The sequence below is a fragment of the Scyliorhinus canicula genome, chromosome 22 (genome assembly GCF_902713615.1).
Source record: "Scyliorhinus canicula chromosome 22, sScyCan1.1, whole genome shotgun sequence".
In the NCBI taxonomy this organism is placed as follows: Eukaryota; Metazoa; Chordata; class Chondrichthyes; order Carcharhiniformes; family Scyliorhinidae; genus Scyliorhinus; species Scyliorhinus canicula.
In genome coordinates this window covers 6,763,565-6,784,112 of record NC_052167.1, presented here as the reverse complement: position 1 = coordinate 6,784,112, position 20,548 = coordinate 6,763,565, and the positions used below count along the sequence as shown (strand labels likewise).

At 44.0% G+C, this 20,548-nt stretch overlaps 1 protein-coding gene across 15 annotated transcripts in view; it reads right to left on the bottom strand.

Moving 5' to 3' along the window:
* The window catches only part of col13a1 (collagen, type XIII, alpha 1), a 282,216-nt gene that overhangs the window by 170,335 nt on the left and 91,333 nt on the right, over positions 1-20,548 (bottom strand). For 11 of the 15 annotated variants that reach the window (XM_038782842.1, XM_038782844.1, XM_038782840.1 and 8 more), the window contains exons 3-6: positions 8,552-8,596; positions 6,058-6,065; positions 5,684-5,710; positions 4,994-5,029 (exon numbers count right to left, since the gene is read on the bottom strand). In XM_038782842.1, coding sequence (XP_038638770.1) covers positions 4,994-5,029; positions 5,684-5,710; positions 6,058-6,065; positions 8,552-8,596 — 116 coding nt within the window. The remainder of the gene's footprint in view (positions 1-4,993; positions 5,030-5,683; positions 5,711-6,057; positions 6,066-8,551; positions 8,597-20,548) is intronic. The other 4 variants (XM_038782846.1, XM_038782847.1, XM_038782854.1 and 1 more) reach the window with 2 other exon arrangements.

The following is a 20,548-nucleotide window of genomic DNA, read 5'->3' as shown; positions in this document are numbered from 1 at the left end:
ATGTGTCTGCATTGGAGCACACTGCAACAAACATCAAGCAAACAGCACAGCAACAGGTTACACCCATCGTAATCATTCATCCTGGACAATAGTAAAACAACCTCTATTAATACAGGTCCTGTAAGGTATAAAGAAAAACCCAGGCAGCTCACAGAGGCAGAGGTAAGAATAAAATGGCAACAAGTAATGTGCTTCTCTGTGAGACAACGAGCTCGCGTTTGCTCCCACACAGGGCCTAATGTCTGCTTATGTCATTGAACGGAAAGCACCAAAGGTAATTCCATAGACATCCTAAACCCTGGTTCCCCAATCCCTGGGGCATCTCGCAATAATTGGGCATTGGTGAAGGCCCAGGCGGTCAATAAAACTGGGTTAACTTTGTGCCAACATTTTCTTGATTATTCAGGGTGTAATCCTACCACGCTTAAAGCAAAGTTGTGAACATGTATCTTTCCATAAACGTTTACTCCTTTTTTTGGGGGGGGGGGGGGGGGAAGTCAATGCACATTCAAAGATGTGGCTACAGGAATAAGCCATTTTCCTTCTTTAGATCCAATCTCAGGATCATGCACTTGTCGATCAGGCATTGGGGTTCCTTCCTGACCTCTAAAATACATCTGAACCACAAACATTTCAGGGCCTTTCTCCACACAAGAGCCTCAGTGCTTGGAATTGATTTGTGTGGAATGAAGAGTGGAGGTGAAAACCGTGGAATTATAGATATGGAAATGGGGAGAGGGCATTTCCAAACATTTCAGAGCAGTCAAATGGCTCTCTTCATTTTTAATTATCGTGCGATTTTACAGCAGCTCCCCATCCAATTATTTGCTCACCTCCTATCTCCTTATTTGCACGGGAGTCGTGCTTTGTTGGGTAACATTCCTCTGAAGCACCTTGGGACATTTTAGGATGTCAAAGCTGCTATAAAAGTGCAGCTTGTTGCTGTAGATATGCAAAGGTTTGTTGAGTTACCCAATCCTTCACCTTTTCAGGTCTGATTATAGGACTAGATTTTACGTGAAATCTTTCAAAATCTGGTAAATTTAAACCTGCTCACAACTTTGCATTTACATATTAATACTAATAATACAGCCAGCAAGTAAAATATAACAAATGTCATACAAATTCTAAATTAATCATGCTTTTAAAAGCACAGTTATCACATTATAAATTGGAGAGGGCTGAAAAACGCAGCCTCAGGTTTGACAATGTCAGCTTCATGCAGCAAACAAAATACGGCAAATGCTGAGAATCTGAAATCAAAACAGGGCATGCTGAAAATATTTAGCAGGTCAGACAGCATCTATGGAGACTAAGACAGAGTTCATAGGCACGATTCAGCTGTCTCAATTAAAGTCTGCAGAACGGCACGTTTTGCCGGGGGGGGGGGGCAGTTTCGGTGGTCACAGCGCCGAGAAACATCTCCTCACATAGTGGGACACAGTGGTTAGCACTGCTGCCTCACAACGCCAAGGACCCGGTTCAATTCTGACCTTGGGTCACTGTCTGTGCAGAGTTTGCACGTCTCCCCTTGTCTGCGGGGGTTTCCGTCGGGTGCTCCGGTTTCCTCCCACAGTCCAAAATGTGGAGGTTAGGTGGATTGGCCATGATAAATTGCCCTTAGTGTCCAAAAGGTTAGGTGAGGTGACTGGATTGCAGGCTGGGGTAGGTGTCCGGGTACTTGAATGAGAAATTTTATTCATTTAAAAATTCAGATCTGGATCTCGCCCTCGCCTGGCACAGGGAATCAGGTGACTTGTGTGAGGTTTTGTGCTTGGCATGGAGTCCAATCTGGGGCAGGTGCATAATTAACCTGTTGTATCCGGATCCACGCTGAGGTCGCTGAATCATGCCCATGTTTCGGGTCAATGATATTTCATTAAAACGTAAAGATGAAAAATTATCCACCTGAAATGTCATCTCTGGCGTGATTCAGCGACCCTGTTGCATCGCGCACAGTACCTGGCGCAACAGGTGAGTGGCGCAAGAGCCCCAAATCTGGCTCCGCACCGGCCCTGTTGCGAATCGCCCAACTTGCTCCGCCCGGCAAGATCTGGATCTGCATATTTAAATGATCCATTAAGCTAATTTAAATAGCCGGACGCCGGATTCACCCGCCGCCCTTGAGGAGTCAACAGTCGTGCCGGCAAGACCTCACCATCCCGTCGTTTAGTACTGGTCTACACAAATGTGAACCAGATGTGGCACTGCCAGGGGTCTCGGCAAAGTTGGGGGTGGGTAAAGGGGGGGAAAGAGGGGGGTCAATAATGCGGGTGGGGGGGGGGGGAGGGGGGAGGCTCTGAGACCAAAAACAAAACAGCAATGTGCCATTAAATAGCGGGGGTTTCTTGGCACTGCAGCCGCTGAGAGACACCAGGCCAATGGGCCTAAAAGCGAGCTTTAACAATGGTCATCCGGATCCTGTCCTCTGTTTCTCTCTCTATAGTGCCAGCACTGCATTTTCTGTTTTTTTATTTTGTACTGAACATCTAATTAGATCCATGAAGCTAAAACAAAACCAAAGGCATTTGGCAGGTTGCAGGGGACAGCAGATCATTTGGAAAAAGAGCTGGAGTGAATATTCGATTCTGTAACAGGCTTGACCATCTCACACCACATCCCTGTTGCTATTTCACTCTGTGCCCCATGGATATCGGACAGCCCCAGTCAATTTGCAAAAACGTTGGCTGTAGCACTGGTGAACTAGATGGGATTTTACTAAATAAAAAGAGAGAAACCTCAGCATAATTAGCACAAACCTTTGGGATAATTTTGTCGAGTGGCTTGCATGTCAGTAGCTGCCTCTTATCCGTCCAGATTGATATTCAATTCTGTTAATGTCAACTGAATAGAATATCCAGCCAGGCGCTCAATGCTGATACCACCCAAGGCAACTTCCTACCCAATAATCTTTAATAAGTCACTTGTGCAGTTATTCTTCATCCACATGGTTAATTGGTCATAACTCTTTAAACTATTCAAATACCTGAAAATATAACATTTGAAGCATATTTGCCCTCTAAAGTATGACACTCTAGGTTGCCAGGACTGTGTTTCTGATTTGGGAGTTTGACAGGGCAGTGTGATGATTAAGTCGTTGTTTTACTTTAATAGGATAAATCCTCTGTGAGCCAATGTGTGATAAGGTGCATTTACAGGACGCAAACAAATCAATGATTTTCGAGTCATGTCCAGTTGAGGTCCATCCACCAAAAACTGGGCTTTCAAAAAGAAAAATCTGTGCCACGAATGGCAGGAGCTTTCGCTGCAAGCGCTTCCTCGTCCTAATAGAGTGATCCAAAACAAGTAGGACCAAGGAAACTTCCAAAGTGATTGTTCTAAAAATAGTATAATTACTAGAGAAACTTGCTGCCTTTTGCAAGAATGCCTGCAACAGTGTTTGGCGTCCCCAGCGTCACAGCCACTGACCGAGATATGGTGGTGACAGGCTAACTTTAAAAACCTAATTGATCCCCCCTGGAATTTCCCCATTTAATGAGCTGCGGCCCACACACAGCTCAAACTCGTTTCCTTTTAAAGCAACAGGGGAGTTTGGAGTGGGTTTGTTTATTTCGGCGAAAAACCAAAGCTTTGTAATAAATGTGCTTATGAACTAAAGTATTCCAAGTACCTTTGCTTACATACATACAATATTATAATGAAACAGGCCAGATACATGGAATCGAGTTAGCCTACTGCATTCCCACAGCAATGGGCCACCTTTTTAAAGAGGCTGTTCAGTGTTAGAGGACAGCGAAGATATCCACAATATTATCTCCAGTGACCCTGCCCTTTGCTCTTTGACCTTTCTGCAATGTTGGTCAGAGTAATAGATAAAATTACACGCTTTTACAAATGCATTTTACCCCTTGACTATATAAATGAATATTGGAAACTATTTCATACGCTTTTAGTTCTAAGAAGGAATAAAAATATGAAGAGCCCTCTGGACTCGGAACGATAACTCGGTTTCTCTCTCCACAGGTGTGGCCAGCCCTGTTAAGTTTTTTACAGCATTTTCTGCTTTTATTTATGATAAAACCAATGAGATGCACAAGAGATTTCTTGGTGACATTCAGGAAGTTCACAGATCCCAAAGACTTCATTGCTTACACATATTAAACTGTAAAGTCTCTGCAAAATGAGTTCTATTCTACTGCCCGTGTTTTCCAAATAAGCTGCAATTGCAACTAATGCGCTGATGCGTTTGTAGAGTTTTGCTAAGGGGGATAATGTTCACCAAACAGCCAATTTAACTGACCCATGCTTCAAAGACAAGGAGGCGCAATTCAGGACAGGTAGCGTTTCTCAAAATCAATTGCAAATCAGAATTGCTGAGCATCACAGCAAGAAAAACCTTGCAAATTTCACAGAAACCCAATACAGACAAGAAGCTCACTTGAAGCCAACATTACATTCATCTCAAAATGCATAGAAGCCGATACATTTCAGTTTGTAACTCTGGCGGAATTGGTCCATTAACAAACTGTAAGCTGGAGCCAGCGGAAAGTGCAAAACGCTCTCGGAGAAAGGTGCAGTTAAGTGCCGCACTGTCAAATAAATGGTTTAAGGCTGCATTATCTGGGAATCTGAAATTAATTTTTTTTTTAAAAAAGCTGCACAATGTCACTTTAACAAAAAACATGCATCTCCGCGAGCCAGATGTTGTTCTGACCTTTGATAAATGTTTATACAATGATCCTTCAGGGAGAACATGACACTTCTAAAAATGGTGCAACTTTTTCCAAAGGTTACATACACAAACTAATTCCACGTGTGTGTTAATACGGATAAAATATTGCAATTCTACTCAATTTTAGTTGTGTTGTGCCCAGGAAAGGTGTAGGGAAGGATATTGCAGCTTTAAGATTATTTTCTTTGACAGATCGTTAATTAACAGCTGAAATGATCATTTATTGTGCCTGCGAAGCAACACAGGCATCAGGTTTATGTAACCACAAGGCTAAAATTAGATGCAATAAGTTGAACTTACCCTTCTCCCTGGTAGGCCCATAGATCCTTTGTTTCCCTAATAATCAATGTACAGTCAGAGCTGCAAAGGAAGAGTTTTTTGCGATTTCACCCAAAAAGATGACCAGCCGCACATCGAGCAAAGTTGTCTGCCCCCAAATCAGAGCAAGCTTTCTAGAATTTAATGCTCGTTTACCAAAGCATGAAGGCTTCCTGTTAGATGCTGCTGCTATTTTAGAGCTTTACACACCAAACTACCAGACTGCTAGGCCAAGAGTTAACTCTCAGGGAAAAAAAAGCTCTTATCCCAAAACAAAGCTGAAATTATGATGACTGGATGCTGAAACCACACCACCAGTTAGATCAATTTCCAAACACAGCCCAAAAACAAATGTAGCGAGAGCCAGGGTAATATTTTGAGGGAGCAGTGTTGCTGGAGTGGTTGATTAGAATGACAAAAGGTGACTTCTATTAGGTCTGTTTTAAGATCTGGGAAATCAACCTTTGAGATAGTTCATCCGAAGAAAGGCTTTTTAATTTTCTGTTTTGTTAAAAGCAAAAATGGAGTAAATTAATTAATTAATGAGATGAAGTGGGAGTGGGCAGAAAGTTAATAAAGAGGCAAGCTGCAGGGAATGGGAGGAAGAAAACGCAAAGGAGTGCAAACACAGGACAGGAGAGGAGAGAAGAGCAGTGCAGTTAGAGTAATTACCGGAAAACCATCTCTTCCTGGAGGTCCCTGAAAAGAACAAAAATCAGTAGCAAGGAGGAAAGAAATGAACATATCACATACATAGCACCAAAGACAAAGGAATAAAGCTAAGTTCATTACGCTTTTGTTTAAGAAAGTAAAATATATACCAAGATGCATTACTCTTGGTGTTTATCTGTCAAGTAATTTAGAATTATATTAAATGTAAGTTCCACAAGAACTAAGGAAAAGTTATGACGATACTGCAAAGATTTAGCAGAAACAAGTAAACACGTTCATATCTACAGTGCAATATACTATGTGTTACCGACAGAAACAGGTATTCTTTTACCCAATCTGCTCCAACAGGCAATACTAGCCAATCTTGTACTTACAGATGGTCCTGTGAACACAAGAACAGAGATGGGAAAATCTGTTACACTGCTGCAATGTTCTTTATGGAATTAATACAAGTTTTCTCCCAGATTTAATTGACTTTTCCATGAACAAATTGCATGTCTTAAAAATGAATAAACTTACAGTTCAAACAGATGATTGTGCAGAGGGAAGTGTTTGTGTTTATACAAGGGGGACAGACAGGATTGAGGTCAACTTCTGATTTTCTTGACATTTTAGAATGCAGTACACTCCAGTTCATTCTGAACACAGGATTGTCGGGGAGGAAGAAGGCTAGTCACGCTTCAGCAGGCGTAGGCTCCTTGAGCAGGAGCAGGCCATTCAGCCTCTCGGGCCTGCGCCACCATTTAACACGATCATGATTATCATCTAACTTATTCTCATTTTCCTGCACGATCCCCTTCCTTTGGTGTTATTAGTGTCAAGAAATTGATCTGTCTCTGCCTTGAATAAGATTGAGCTTCCACCTCCCTCTGGGATTGAGAATCTCAGAGATTCACTCCCTCAGCGTGAAGAAATTCCCCCCCCCCCCCACCCTCCCCCCATCTGAGAGTGTGTCCCCTGGCTCTGGACTTGCCCTAGACTGCCCAGTCAGGAGTAACATTCTTTCTCCATCTGCCCAGGACTATCTAGCGCATTGACAATTTTATGTGTTTGAGTGAGATCACCTCTCGTTCTTCTAAACTCAGTCCCCGACCCTTGCCCTTTCATCATGACACAGCCCAGCTATTATAGTAATCAGTCTGGTCAACCTTTGCTGTACTCCCTCTCTGGCAAGTATATCCTTTCTTAGATAAGGAGACGAAAACTGTACACAGTACTCCAGCCAGGAGTGGTATAACTAAGAATCTACACAATTACATAAAGCTATCTTTACTCCTGTACTCAAATCCTCTCACAATAAAGGCCAACATGCTATTTGCCTTCCTAATCGCTTGCTGCGCCTGCATGTTAGCTTTCAGTGCGTCATGAACAAGGACATCAATCCTTCCCAATTGAAGAAATACTCTGCACCTCCACACTTGTTACCAAAGTTTATAACCTTATACTTTGGTGTGAGTTCAGATCCAGTTTCTATCTTCCCTTTAATATTCTGCCAGGAGGCCAGTCCAATACCCAAACCATGCTGCCTCACAGCTCCAGGGACCTGGGTTCAATTCCGGCCTCGGGTCACTGTCTGTGTGGAGTTTGCACATTCTCCCCGTGTCTGCGTAGGTTTCGACTGAGAGCTCTTGTTTCCTCCCACAGTCCAAAGGTGTGCAGATTAGGTGGATTGACCATGCTAAGTGAATACAATCCACTGTTCACACAGACCCACAGAGGACCTGGGATTGAATGGTGCTCAGACCAGGTGAGGGGTTGGGGGGGGGGGGGGGGGGGGGTGAAGTTCTAATTGATTACCTCTGTTTTCATGGAACCAGTCTGGAAATAGACATCCAAATTATGCACAGTTTGTGCACTTTCAGCAACTAGCTCACACCTCGCAAAGGAAATAAGTCACACTTTGGTAACTTAATAGAATGTAATTGATAACACATTCACACACGCTACTCATGTGCTGATTCCTCCAAGCTCCGACCAGAAGCAACAGCTGAACTGACACTAATGCACTAATAAGCACAATTAGCATCTTTTGAAATCCTATTTTATGTTCGGGAAGTAAGTTTTTGACTTCATCAATAATGGAAGCTTGGGAGTTCAGAGAACAACATAGCAACATTTATCCCTGCTACTGATATGTCTTTAATCCAATGAACTGTTACAGAAAATAGATACAACTGCTTCATAATAATTCCTTAATAAGTAGGCCACCTGAATACTGGTCGGGATTCTCTCAGCCCGGGGCTGGGCCAGAATATCCCCGCGACTGGGCCATGTAGAGCGGAGAATCAGCGCCCGTGTTTGGCGCGGCAGCAGTCGATCTACGCAGCCGGCCCGCCGCTTCTCGGGCCAGGATAGGCCAAGCAGCCATCGTGGAAACGCTGAGTCCCGCCGGCGACCCCGGGGGGGGGGCCTCCGATGCAGCCTGGCCCACGATTGGGGCCCACCGCTAGGCGGGCTGGCCTCTCTGGCTGGGGGCCTCCTTACCTATGCATCGGCCCCTGTAGTCCTGCGCCGGCGCCACGGCAGATCCCGCGGCGCCCAGTTTGCGCCGGGATCAGCGTACCGCCCCAGCGCCGTGCTGGCCCCCTGTATGGGCCAGAATTAGTCCTGACAGCGGCCCGTTCACTCCGTCGTAAAACACGACACCGTTTACGACGGCGTGGACGCTCTGCCGCGGGATGAGACAATCCCGCCCACTGTATCTCAAACAAGCACTTTCCCTGCAGACACAAAGCCTGGTAACCAAATAAATCAGGATAGCTTCCCTAGAATTCACCTGTTTTCTTGGTTCCCTTTCTATAACAGGTAAAATAAGACCAGCTTGCTCGCCATTTTAAGGATATACCTCCGATTTTCTGTGCCACCTACCTGGAACACCTCTGCGACCATGTCTTCCTTTTTCTCCTGGTGGTCCTAGTGTAAAAATAGTAAGCAGAATTAGTGCAACTGTTAGCAAATGGAGAATGCAAATTCTATGTTCTATGCTTCTGTGTGCGTGCATGGACCACACCCTATTTATTAATATGATGATTAAAACAAATCGGAGTCCAAATGTAAACAATCGAAGCTTAATTAAGAATCCACCACATTTAAAGATCTCCTTCTTTTTAACTTGTTATGGAACACTAGACTTTAAGGCTGATCTAACTCAAGTTCAACTGCAGATACATATAGCTCTTCTCTAGAGCTCTTAATACCATCAAGAATGTATCTATCTTGCACCTTTCCATTTTGAGTGCCTAATGTTTCCTTGGGGTATGGCCTATTCTCAGATAAATAGAGTTTAAAATTATAAGCTTTAAAAAATAATTACACTTTTGAAATAGAGACAAGTAATCCATATTTCCAAACTATCTTGGATCTTTACAACCCACATTTTGCGAGCTTGCATACAAAACAAGCACATCAAACAGTAATTAACAGAATACCTTCCAGCCTCTCGAAATGAACCCAGCATTTAAAACTTGAAACAAAGATGGAAGTACTTAACTTAAATACATAAAACACTCTTATAAAATAAATCATTTGCATTGACCATTACAAAAACCTGTGATAAGATTGAATGTCCTCTTGGATCGTGAATCTTTCAGAAACAAAGATCACCATTACCCAGATTATGTAGCTGCTAATCATTCATAGAACATTGTCACCATGACTAAATTTGAGGTGCTAAGCAAGTGTTGCTTTTTAGAAAAGTGTAAATGCTATTTATATTAACCATTTCTATTATTCCTATGAAATAAATCACCATTCACAGTGGTCGGCAATAAAACATTCCTTTAAGTTTCGGCTAAATGCTAGCAATTTTAATGCGGTCACATCTTTGACATGACCCAAGTATGAATTGCATGTTCAATGAACCATGACTTGGCTACATAATGAGCAGCTCATTCATGGTTTTCAGAGCATGTAATAGTTCAATCAGTCTGGACTTACTGCTGGAATGTAACAATTGGTACACTGATCTGTCCCATTTCGAAATGCAGCAGAAGTGTTTTCACAAGCTCAAGTGTTGGATGCAAATATTTTCACAAGGTGTTTCCAGGAATTCCATCATCATTGCACAGCACGTGCCAAACGGAATCTATCGCAATGTCAGCAATAGGAATTAATAGCATTTCACAATTAAGCACAAATAACTGGAGCTGAATAGTTCTTCTCTAGACTAGTATTGTATATGAAAAGTTCATCGCAAACTCTTCTGGATAAATATTTGGAACAGTAGATAGTGGACTAATAACTTTTAAAATAATCCTGCCAATTCCAACTAACAATTTAGGTTTAATCTTGTACTCTAAACAGCATATTCTTTCCAGTAAAATAGATTAATTTTCCACTCAATAATTAGGAAGGAAAGTGCTAAAGGCCTGGATATCCATGTGCCTTGATTTCAGGAGAGCCAATAACATTCTTCAATCTTCTTCCCTCATGATATGCGATCCTTCCCCCATCAAATTTTCCTCTGTCCTCTAGTCAGTCGATGCTTAATGCTTAGGCAGTAAAGATGAAAATCTATCCCATGATATCAGTGTCATATAAAGAATGCATCAGTCTACTCCTTCCGCAAAGAAAAAAGTTGCCAAAGATTTTTACTCAGGCCAAGGGGAAAATTTAATATTGGCAGGGATCATGATGAGTGGGAGTGGATCAGTTACTCTGCCCCATGACTTTCAATTTTACCCCCACTGTCCCTTTAAAGTATGATTGTTCCAACATAATGGAACTTTCGGCCCCATAAACAAGTCGCAACTTGAAAGTGGTCTGTAGTGTTTACAGAGAAACATGATACATTAAAAAGTACCCAAAATTGAAGCAGCCACCTTATACAAAAAAATACAGCCCCCACCATAAAAACAAACCTTATCCATGAACCATCCAAACACTGTACGCAAACATTTACTCCACTATATAACATGTCAGAGACTCCATATGCAAAAACCATCCCAGCCTGCTGCATTAAAAAAAACACAAAACCTTTCCACAGACAATATCAAACACTCCAGACAAAATATCTGAGGCCCATGCACATTCAAATCCCTAATCTATGTAAGAAATATTCGTGCCTTCCTTCCCCTCTAAAAACGAGAACATTTCAGGCTTAACTCTTTGAACATCTTGGATCTGGAAAACTCTGGGGGGAAATGGAATCCTGATTGGTGGAAAAATGACTGCTCACTAACTAGTCTAAATCCACCAAACAGGAGAAGCTTACCCCAGCCCTCCAGACCCAGGGCCTTTGAGGAACTCAAGTTGTGGTAAAGTCCAAATCAGCTTTGTGCACAAGCGCCCCAAACATGTAGAAAAAGGAAATAAAAGACTTGCGTTTATATCGCACTTTGTGGTGCCGCACTGCCCCCCCCCCACCCCCCCCCACCCCCCCCCCCCCCACCCCCCCCCCCACCCCCCCCACCCCCCCCCCCCCACCCCCCACCCCACCCCCCCCCACCCCCCCCCCCCCCCACCCCCCACCCCACCCCCCCCACCCCCCCCACCCCCCCCCCCACCCCCCCCCACCCCCCCACCCCCCCCCCCCCCCACCCCCCCACCCCCCCCCCCACCCCCCCCACCCCCCCCCACCCCCCCCCACCCCCCCCACCCATCCCCCACCCCCCCACCTCCCCCCCACCCGCCGCGCCCACGGCTTTCCCAGCGGAGCGGGATGGTTTCAATGGGAAATCCCGTTGATAAGTGTCAGCGGATGGTGCGCAGTCGGGAAACACGTGGCGGGGAGGCCGGAGATTCCGCACCCCCCCTAGCCTGCCGTAAGATCGCCATGGGCGGGACATAGACCATCTAAAGATCCAATGACCTTGGGCGGGAATTTCCAGTCGCCGGGCGGGCGTGGCTTGGGAATCATCGCCCTTTGCAGACACGTTCTGTAAGTCAAGGTGGTCAAACCCTTTGAAGGTTAAAATGACTCTGATACGTACTAGGAGCTGTCTTTGCAATCATCAGCCACAGAAAATTCCTGAATACCCAGGATACAAAATTGCATGAAGAAGTTTGTTGAAACTAATAGCAGATGTGTAACTTCATTCTGTTTTTACAATAGAGAGGATTTCCTCTGCATACTACATGTGGCAAAATTGGAAATACATTCTTCATAATGAAATTAACAGCTTTTTTATGTATTCACACACACACAGATTATCCTCCACCTTCATCAGAAAGATTTTACATCCCTCACTGAAAATGAATCTGGTTATGGCCAAAAAGGATTTTCTATGAATAAATGAATCTGATGTGCCCGCCCCAGCATTTCAGCAACAAAAGTTTACAATATAAAATTTGTTCAGTAATATACAAAGCTATTTTCAAATTGGCAAAGATTAAGATGCTTTAAGCATCTGAGCAACTTAAAAGTAGATTCACTTCAGCCCCACCAAGAACAGCAAATCCATTAACTGGTGACAAGCAATTACTGCACAGTAACAGTAATCACAGGTTAGCACTTGAACAAACAGGAAATGAAGCACTTAACCCTTTAACTCACTTGGTGGAAAATAAGCCACTAAATAATAACAACTGCAGCACCGAGAGGTTTAAATGTACAAACTGGCTATGGCTATGCAGGAGGCTTTGGTTAGGTGGTGAGTGAGTAAGAATTGCAACTGGCAAGTTGCATGGCTGTTGAATATAATCTCCACAAACCATTGAACACATGGCAGAAGCACTTTAAATGATACTCAACCACCAAACCAGGACAGTAACAGCAACAGGCTAAAGAACACGCGCACAGCAGAATATCTCCCATTAAAGGGATACTGACGAACTGGAATGTGGAGTAGAGGGTAAACTCGAATAATAGTTACTGAGCATGTGTGTAAGGCGCTATGTCTCAGTGATGTCACTCACCGAGACAAGAAGCATGCAAAACATTTGAAAGCGGCGCTTTAGTTATGCCCTAATGTTCTGTAACCTTGGGAATAGTTAAGGATATAAATAAAGGTATTTTGAATAAAGACCATTCCCTCCAACATGATCTCTTCTAGAGGAAGAAACCACGGATCCCAAGACAAATCCACAATAGCGGATGGCGAAGATGCAAAAAGATTTGTAAGGGACTGAGAAGCTATAATTATCAGGATAGGTTAAACAGAGTAAGCCTCCTTATCTCTGGAAAAGACAAGTGTGAGGAGTAACTGAAGAAGGGTCTTTGAAATTATGAAGGAGTTGGAAAGGGCAGATGTGGAGAAGGTGTTCCCACTTGTGGGGGAGATCAGAGCCAAGGGACCAGAGAGTGGCCAGAATGTGTAACTCTCTCCCAGGCGGAGTGATCAAGACAAACAGCATAGATACATTAAAGGGGACACTACACAAACGCAAGATGGACAAAAATGAATAGAAAGCTTTGCTGATAGTATGAGATAAAGTGGAGTAGGACAAATCTCATTTATAACATAAACATCAAACTAGAGTCTCTTGTCTGTATGCTTGAGTATGTTTCAATTTCAGGATCTATTAATGGAAAAAGTGTAACAGTGATGGCACCCATCAGGCCTATTAATAAAAAGCTGCCAGTTCAACTACTGATGTTATTTTGGCAATGACAGAATGGATGATCCTTGATGATCAAGAGCCAAAGGAATTAACTTGAACATAACTATTACAAAACCACGAATACTAACAGAGCAGTTACCAGCAAGTAGGCTGAAGCATTCATCTCTGATATAATGCAAGGTCACCTTTACATAAATGTTCCTGTTATGGAGAAAGCATTGGCATTACTTTGAAGCAAATTAGAGTGGCCAGTTGTAGATTGCAGGCATTGCATAATGGAAATGTCAGAAGACATCTTTATCATCCAGCTGAGGATAGACTGGCCTTCCGTTATGGGGAACCTCCAACAGCGCAGCACACCCTCAGCACTGCACCACAGTAAGTGCAGAATGGAGTTATAAAATTGCTGGATACTCCTACAGTGCAACACTTACACCTCCGCGCGCAGATAACCTGAGCAGAAGAGGACGTTCCTGTGAATCATAAGAGGAAGAAACATGTTTAAACGGGATGAGGACCTAGATTTGGAGCCCGGTGCATAGTTACTTCAGAACAATACCATGATTTTCATCAGTTGAGTAATAAAATCTCTGTTCTCATTTGGGCTGATCCGCAGAACTGCCAGAAATATTGGGCGAGATTCCCCAGTCCCCCAGCTGCGTGTTTGTCGGGATTGCTGGCTGCGTTATTCTATACTCCCGCCGCTTGTCAATGGGATTTCCCACTGAAGCCATCCCAAGCCAGCGGGAAACCCGTGGGTGGGGCTGCGCTGCCACCAGAAAAAGCCAATCGCGACGGCCGGAGAATTCTGGCCGTAATGTGTAATGTAAAGACTCTGATTTAAACATAGCAAAATATTTCTAACAGCCTGAAAGGGTCAGCTGGGGGTTAACATCAACAGAAATTAATTTACAAACAGCAAATCAATTAGGTTTTGTATCACCTGCAGAAAAATGCTTCCGAAATAGATTCCAAAATTAACTTTTATAAGTGGATAGAAGTTTTACGAAAACAAGCAAAATATAAAATCTGGTGCTGGGATTAAGGAAAGCGGGAAACGTTAAGTGTGCACACATTTAAGGCAAGTTCCATGTGCAATAAGTTAAAATACTGAATCAAATGTATATTTTTGTTGATTGGTTTAATCAAGCTAAACCAGCAGTGACCTGAGTATACACATAATTTACTGCACATTAACAGAAAGGCAATATTTCCTGAAGTGAAAGTCAATTTGATCACAGAGCTGGTCTGAAAAGGTAGCTCTGCATCTCCAGGACCACCATGATCCCGAGCCCTAGAGGGAAGCAAACAATGGAGGTTTCTGTGAGGTCACACGAGATCGCCCATAATAAGGGAGCCCAACAGGATGTCAGAAAATGGTTCAGTGACATCAAAAAGGCCAAAGGAAAACACTGCATTCAGATACTCTGCTTGTTCAGCTACTGCAGGGAGGAACACCCACCTTGGGAACACTGGTACCTGCTGAGGCCGAGCGGTAATGTTCTTGAGGGAGAACTTGTAAGAATCCGAAATTTATGATATTGGTGAACACACCAGAGATTCTCGTGAGTCAATATCAATTCAAGTGTCACCATCCATTAATACACACTGCTCAAAGTATCCCAAAAGCAAGCGGATGAGAAGCACCAGGTGACATTTTCACTCCTCTTTTGACCTTACAAACTGCATGGCTGTTGTCAATTTCTATTGGCTCCTACACCATGGCTTCAGACTCTGGAAGGAACAGTTGCTTCATCATATTACAATTAAATTACTTATTGTCACAAGGCGGCTTCAATGAAGTTACTGTGAAAAGCCCTCAGTTGCCACTTTCCGGCGCCTGTTCGGGGAGGCCGGTAGGGGAATTGAACCCGCGCTGCTGGCATTGTTCTGCATTGCAAGCCAGCTGTTTAACCCACTGTGCTAAACCAGCCCCTGCCCAATCCATCCATTAGTTCATTCAGATCCTCAAACTGGACCAGCAGGGATGGATCCCAAGAATATAACGTTGGTAATCAAAGTATTTGGAATGAACAAGTGCTTTGTGTGGGCACTTTGGTCGAATTAATGTAATGCTGGAACTATTTCACTGCCAAACCATATTTCACACAAGGTTACTCTAAACTTTCAATATCTCCAAAATTAATTTTGATCCCTGCTATACTATATACTCAATAACTTAGTAATCCCTCGAGGGCACAATGTGTTGTGCAGCTTGGAACACGGGCAACTACACCTTTAATCACGAAAAACCAAAACTGTACTTAATCTGCTGCAACATGAAAAGGAAATTCCTGAAAACCACAACTCTAAATTTGAAAATGTTGTTGGGTGGGAGTGGACTAGGTAGAGAAGGACTAAATTGGGAAGGTTTGAAGCCACTTGAAAAGCCAGTGTTACACTGTTCTGATCTTCACTGTCAGAGCTCCTCCTGAGTGACTATTAAGAATCAGCTGTTTCTATATATAGAACATAGAACAGTACAGCACAGAACAGGCCCTTCGGCCCTCGATGTTGTGCCGAGCAATGATCACCCTACTCAAACCCACGTATCCACCCTATACCCGTAACCCAACAACCCCCCCCTTAAGCTTACTTTTTTTTTTAGGACACTACGGGCAATTTAGCATGGCCAATCCACCTAACCCACACATCTTTGGACTGTGGGAGGAAACCGGAGCACCCGGAGGAAACCCACGCACACACGGGGAGGACGTGCAGACTCCACACAGACAGTGACCCAGCCGGGAATCGAACCTGGGACCCTGGAGCTGTGAAGCATTTATGCTAACCACCATGCTACCGTGCTGCCCGTGCTATAGTTTAGGTTTTTCTTCCCCCGTTTAAATCAGAATCTGTCCTTACGTTGATTACATGCATTGCAATTCGAATATAAATTTGGGAAAAATCTACAGAATCCAAAAAGGTGAAGATAACACCAAAACAAACAAACAATTTAATTTGGATAATGTGTGTTGAATAAAGAACATGAGTATAAAATTGAAAAGCCTTGAGGATAGGTCAAGAACTCTTTGTGAGATAGTAGACACGTGAGTTAGACTGACAGGAAATGAAGTTGACACGAGGTCAACTGATACCTAAATTGGGCAGTGCTGCTGAGAAGGGGATTGAGGGTTTTAGAGGTATTGCTTAATTTATTTTCTCAGGGAGGAGAAGGTACTCAATATTCCTAAAAATAGGAGGGGTCAGTAATCTTGGCTGATACTTGCCAGCCATTCCTGCTGGCGGCATCTCGAGGTCCCGCCAATGCCCACCCAACCACCCCCATGGGCTCCAAGTGGCAGAGGGTGCAAACAACGGGTAAACCAGTTGACTGCAGAACCCGAAGACCCGAAGACCCGGCTAATGGCTGGCTGCCTCTACCACCGCAACACATGGGGGTGGGGGGAGGGGGGGGGGGGGGGGGGAGATCCCATCCATAGTTACCCAAGAGTTAGAAGTGGCTTTAATCCTTCCATCCTTTCCTGTGTAACGATTTGCTAAGGTTTTAAGTTTAATCAATATATTGGATAGGTCCAGGTGCAGGGTCATTACCCATCAGAGTTTAAACTCCCCAGGCATTTCCTGGACGTCCAGGGGGTCCCTCAGCAGATCCTCCAGGACATCACTGGGATATGAGCTACACCCACAGTGATGTTAGGAAGGGAGCTCCTGGATTTTGATCCAGCACCAGGGAAGGAATGATGATGTAGCTCCAAATCAGGATGAACTTGCTGGTGGCGTTTCCATGCATCTGTTGGTCTTGTCCTTCTAGGTGGTAGAGATCTTGTGGTTGGGCGAGCTGTCTGAGGAATCTTGGTGAATTTCTGCAGTTTATCTTGTAAATGGTACACACGGCTGCCACTGTGCATCTTTGATGGAGGAAGTGAATGTTAAGTTGATGTTTGGGAGCAAGTGGCTGCTTTTGCCTGGATGATGTCAACCTTTTTTTATTATTTTATTTTTTCCAATTAAGGGGCAATTTATCGTGGCCAATCCACCTACTCTGCACATCTTTGGGTTGTTGGGGTGAGACCCATGCAGATACGGGGAGAATGTCCAAACTCCACATGGACAAACACGAGTATTTAGGCAAACTAAATGATCCAAAATTATGGTTTAATTTTGAATTACGTATTCCAGTTTCTTAAGTACCCTACACTTTTATGAAAATTACAGTTTCTCCCGATTTTAGTACTGACGAGGATATTTCATCTGATAGTTAATGACCATTGTCAACAGCTCATGTGTTTGTGTAGATAATATATCTGCTTGTGACACCAGACATAATTTAAGAAACATGGAGCGTGAAATTGTTCATAATGATGGTCATTTGTTGGAATTACAAATGTGAGTAAAAGGTTCACTAACTGTTTATAATGGGCGACTTGGTGTTGAGCTTTGCTTAGAAGCAGTGCAAAAAAAGGATCCGCTCTTTTGGAATCTGTCGTTAGTAGGACTGTCAAACATGGGACTGTTCACAGCTCCCCAGTCACCGGCTGGGAGCAGAAACACGCAGGTCAACCTAGTTACCCTGAACCAGGCACTTTAAATTTAGAACAAGGTCATGAAAAACCACCGCAGATAAAGTAGACCAGAGACGTGCGAGACACCGTGGTATGCGGAACATGCACAGTTAGCACTAAACAAAGTGAGAACGACTTTCTGTGCCAATAAAAAGTGCAAAGAAATGAGTGGTGTCACAGGGGACTATTATAAGCAGATCATTGCACAGTTACAGAGATATACAGTTTTAATTTATTACCTCGCTTTGAACTTTTCATAAGCCAACTGGGGACATCTCCTTCTTTACGTTATTGGACACATCAAACCAGGATGGTGAAAAAATGAAATGTTCTTCTTTCAAATGAGACATATCTTGTAAATCTGGTTACGGCACCAAGTAGGCGCAATGCAGCAGCATAATCAGACCAACTTAAACATGGAGGTCCTCTGGATTAAATTAGACGAGGGTTGGTGTGTTAAATTAAGGGATCCCATCAGCCACTGGCTAATACACAACTAGAACGCTGGACATGTCACATTAGAGTCAGCGAATGGGATTCTTGTCTCTGCCTGGAGCAATCTCACATCCACAACAACTGCACCCAACCACCCCCCCGGGCCCCAAGTGATCATGACCATGCATTACACAGGGAAGTAAAATCCTATGAATATAAATACATATGGACTTAATATCACAGAAGAACAATGTAAACCACTTTGCACAAGGCTGCATCCAACGTGGAGATCATTTCCCCAGGAGATCAGAGAGGACAGGGATTACTGATATCAGAGGGAGACTGCAGCAATTCAGATGAGAAGGGGGTGCCGCTGATTAAAGGGCAGCTCTGGATATCACGTTAAGCAATTGCAAAATATCAGAGTTCAAAGATTGGAAAATAAAAACAGAAAATATTGCAAAAACCCAGGAGGTAAGGCAGCACCTGTGAAAACAGAGACAAAATTAACATTTCGGGCTGATCATCTTTGATCAGAACACTCAACTGAAATATTAGCTTGGAGGGATTTTCACAGCCCCACTTTGGCATTTCTGTAGGCGACTAACCCACCGTCTCTTGCCCATCCCAGGGCTCTCCCCCACAATGCAGTGGGTGGGTACGGTGCCAATCAGTCCACCTCCCCTGAGGCCTAATGAGCCCCCCAACTGGCCAATAATAAGGAAGTTAAGGCTTAATTCTTCCTCCACCTCCATAACATGGTGTCAGGGAAAAGCCCAATCTTTCAGGACTTAGGGGTAAGAGATGGGGAGGAAGGGGGCACCATATTTGAGAGACGCTTTGTGCCCAGAGATGGCTACCTCTTTGTGCCTCCCTCATGGCCTCCACAACCCGATGCCCCACCTCCCTCCAGAGGGACTCCAATCTCTCTCTAAACCATCCACCCCACAATTGTAAGTTTGTTATCCATTCTTCCTTTACGGGATTCCTTGTGCTCCCAGCTACAGCCGCTGCCCCCCCCCCCCCCCCCCCCATAAAATTTACTCTGGTTTCTTTCTTCACAAATACTGCATAACCTGTTGAGTATTTCAATCATTTTCTTTCTTCATTTCAGACTTCCAGCATCCCCATTATTTAACTTATGGAAGGTAACTTTCTGGTTTTCGTGTCAGTAACATGTCCTGTGGTTTTTCCCTCCTTGAGTAATGGGTGGAAGTTCCCCAAAGTACAGCAAGGCCTCTGTGACACTACAGACATCCTGCAGACTCACACTGCATGACTAACACCTCCATCATATCCACAACCTCTGAAACTCCTTTTGCAATTTAAAAAACTCTTAGTAAAATCATGTAAGGAACAAGAAAACATTTAGTGATAAAATTACAAAGGTTCTTTGGTTCATCAGAATTGGCAAATAGATTTCAGACATAACACCATTCCCTTTTTTTGTAGTGAATCACCAAAATGAGAGTTTTCATTAGATTGTGTGAATGGATCACGATACTCTTCATCCTTGCCCTGGAACTCCCTCCCTAATGGCACTGTACCCCCACCACATGGGCTGCAGCAGTTCAAGAATGCGGTCCACCATTATTGCCCTTGCCAGGCGCAATTAGGGATGGATCACAAATGCCAACCTTGCCAGAGATGCTCAACTTAACCTGGAGACAGAAGAAGGTTTTGTACAAGTTGGGTTCAAAACGATCATTTGCTGAAAGTGTGGATCTTTTGTCCGCACCCGCTGCCAGGATTGGCTGGTCCTGGCCAAGGCCGATAGCCACTTGGTTGGGCTGAGCCGGTGAACCTCCTGCGGCGGGTCAAGCCACGGTGGGGCTGGACAATCCCAGCCTGTGTCAATTCAAAACACAACGCAGCAGAGAAACAATATGAACTTCACCTAACCTCACACTGCATTGTGTTGAGACCATCAGGAATATAACTCTACTGTTACATAAAACCAGGAGGGCACCAGGACCACCCACACCATGGACCCGCCCCACCCCAGATATTTCTTATACCCATCTCAAATACATTTCAATGCTGCACAGTGGTTAGCACTGCTGCCTCACGGCGCCAAGGTCCCAGGCTCAATCCCGGCTCTGGGTCACTGTCCGTGTGGAGTTTCCACATTCTCCCCGTGTCTGCGTGGGTTTCACCCGCACAACCCAAAAGATGTGCAGGGTAGGTGGACTGGCCACGCTAAATTGCCCCTTAGTTGAAAAAACTAAATTGGGTACTCTAAATTTATTAAAAAAATACATGTCAATGTTGAGAAGTATCTAATTTGAACACTGTAAATATAACCGATGGCAGCAGAGATCTTAAACATTCTCTCCCAGGCTGGGCAGGGGGATCAAAATTCCAGTTGGATATAATGACTGCACACAATGTCCTGACCAGTCCG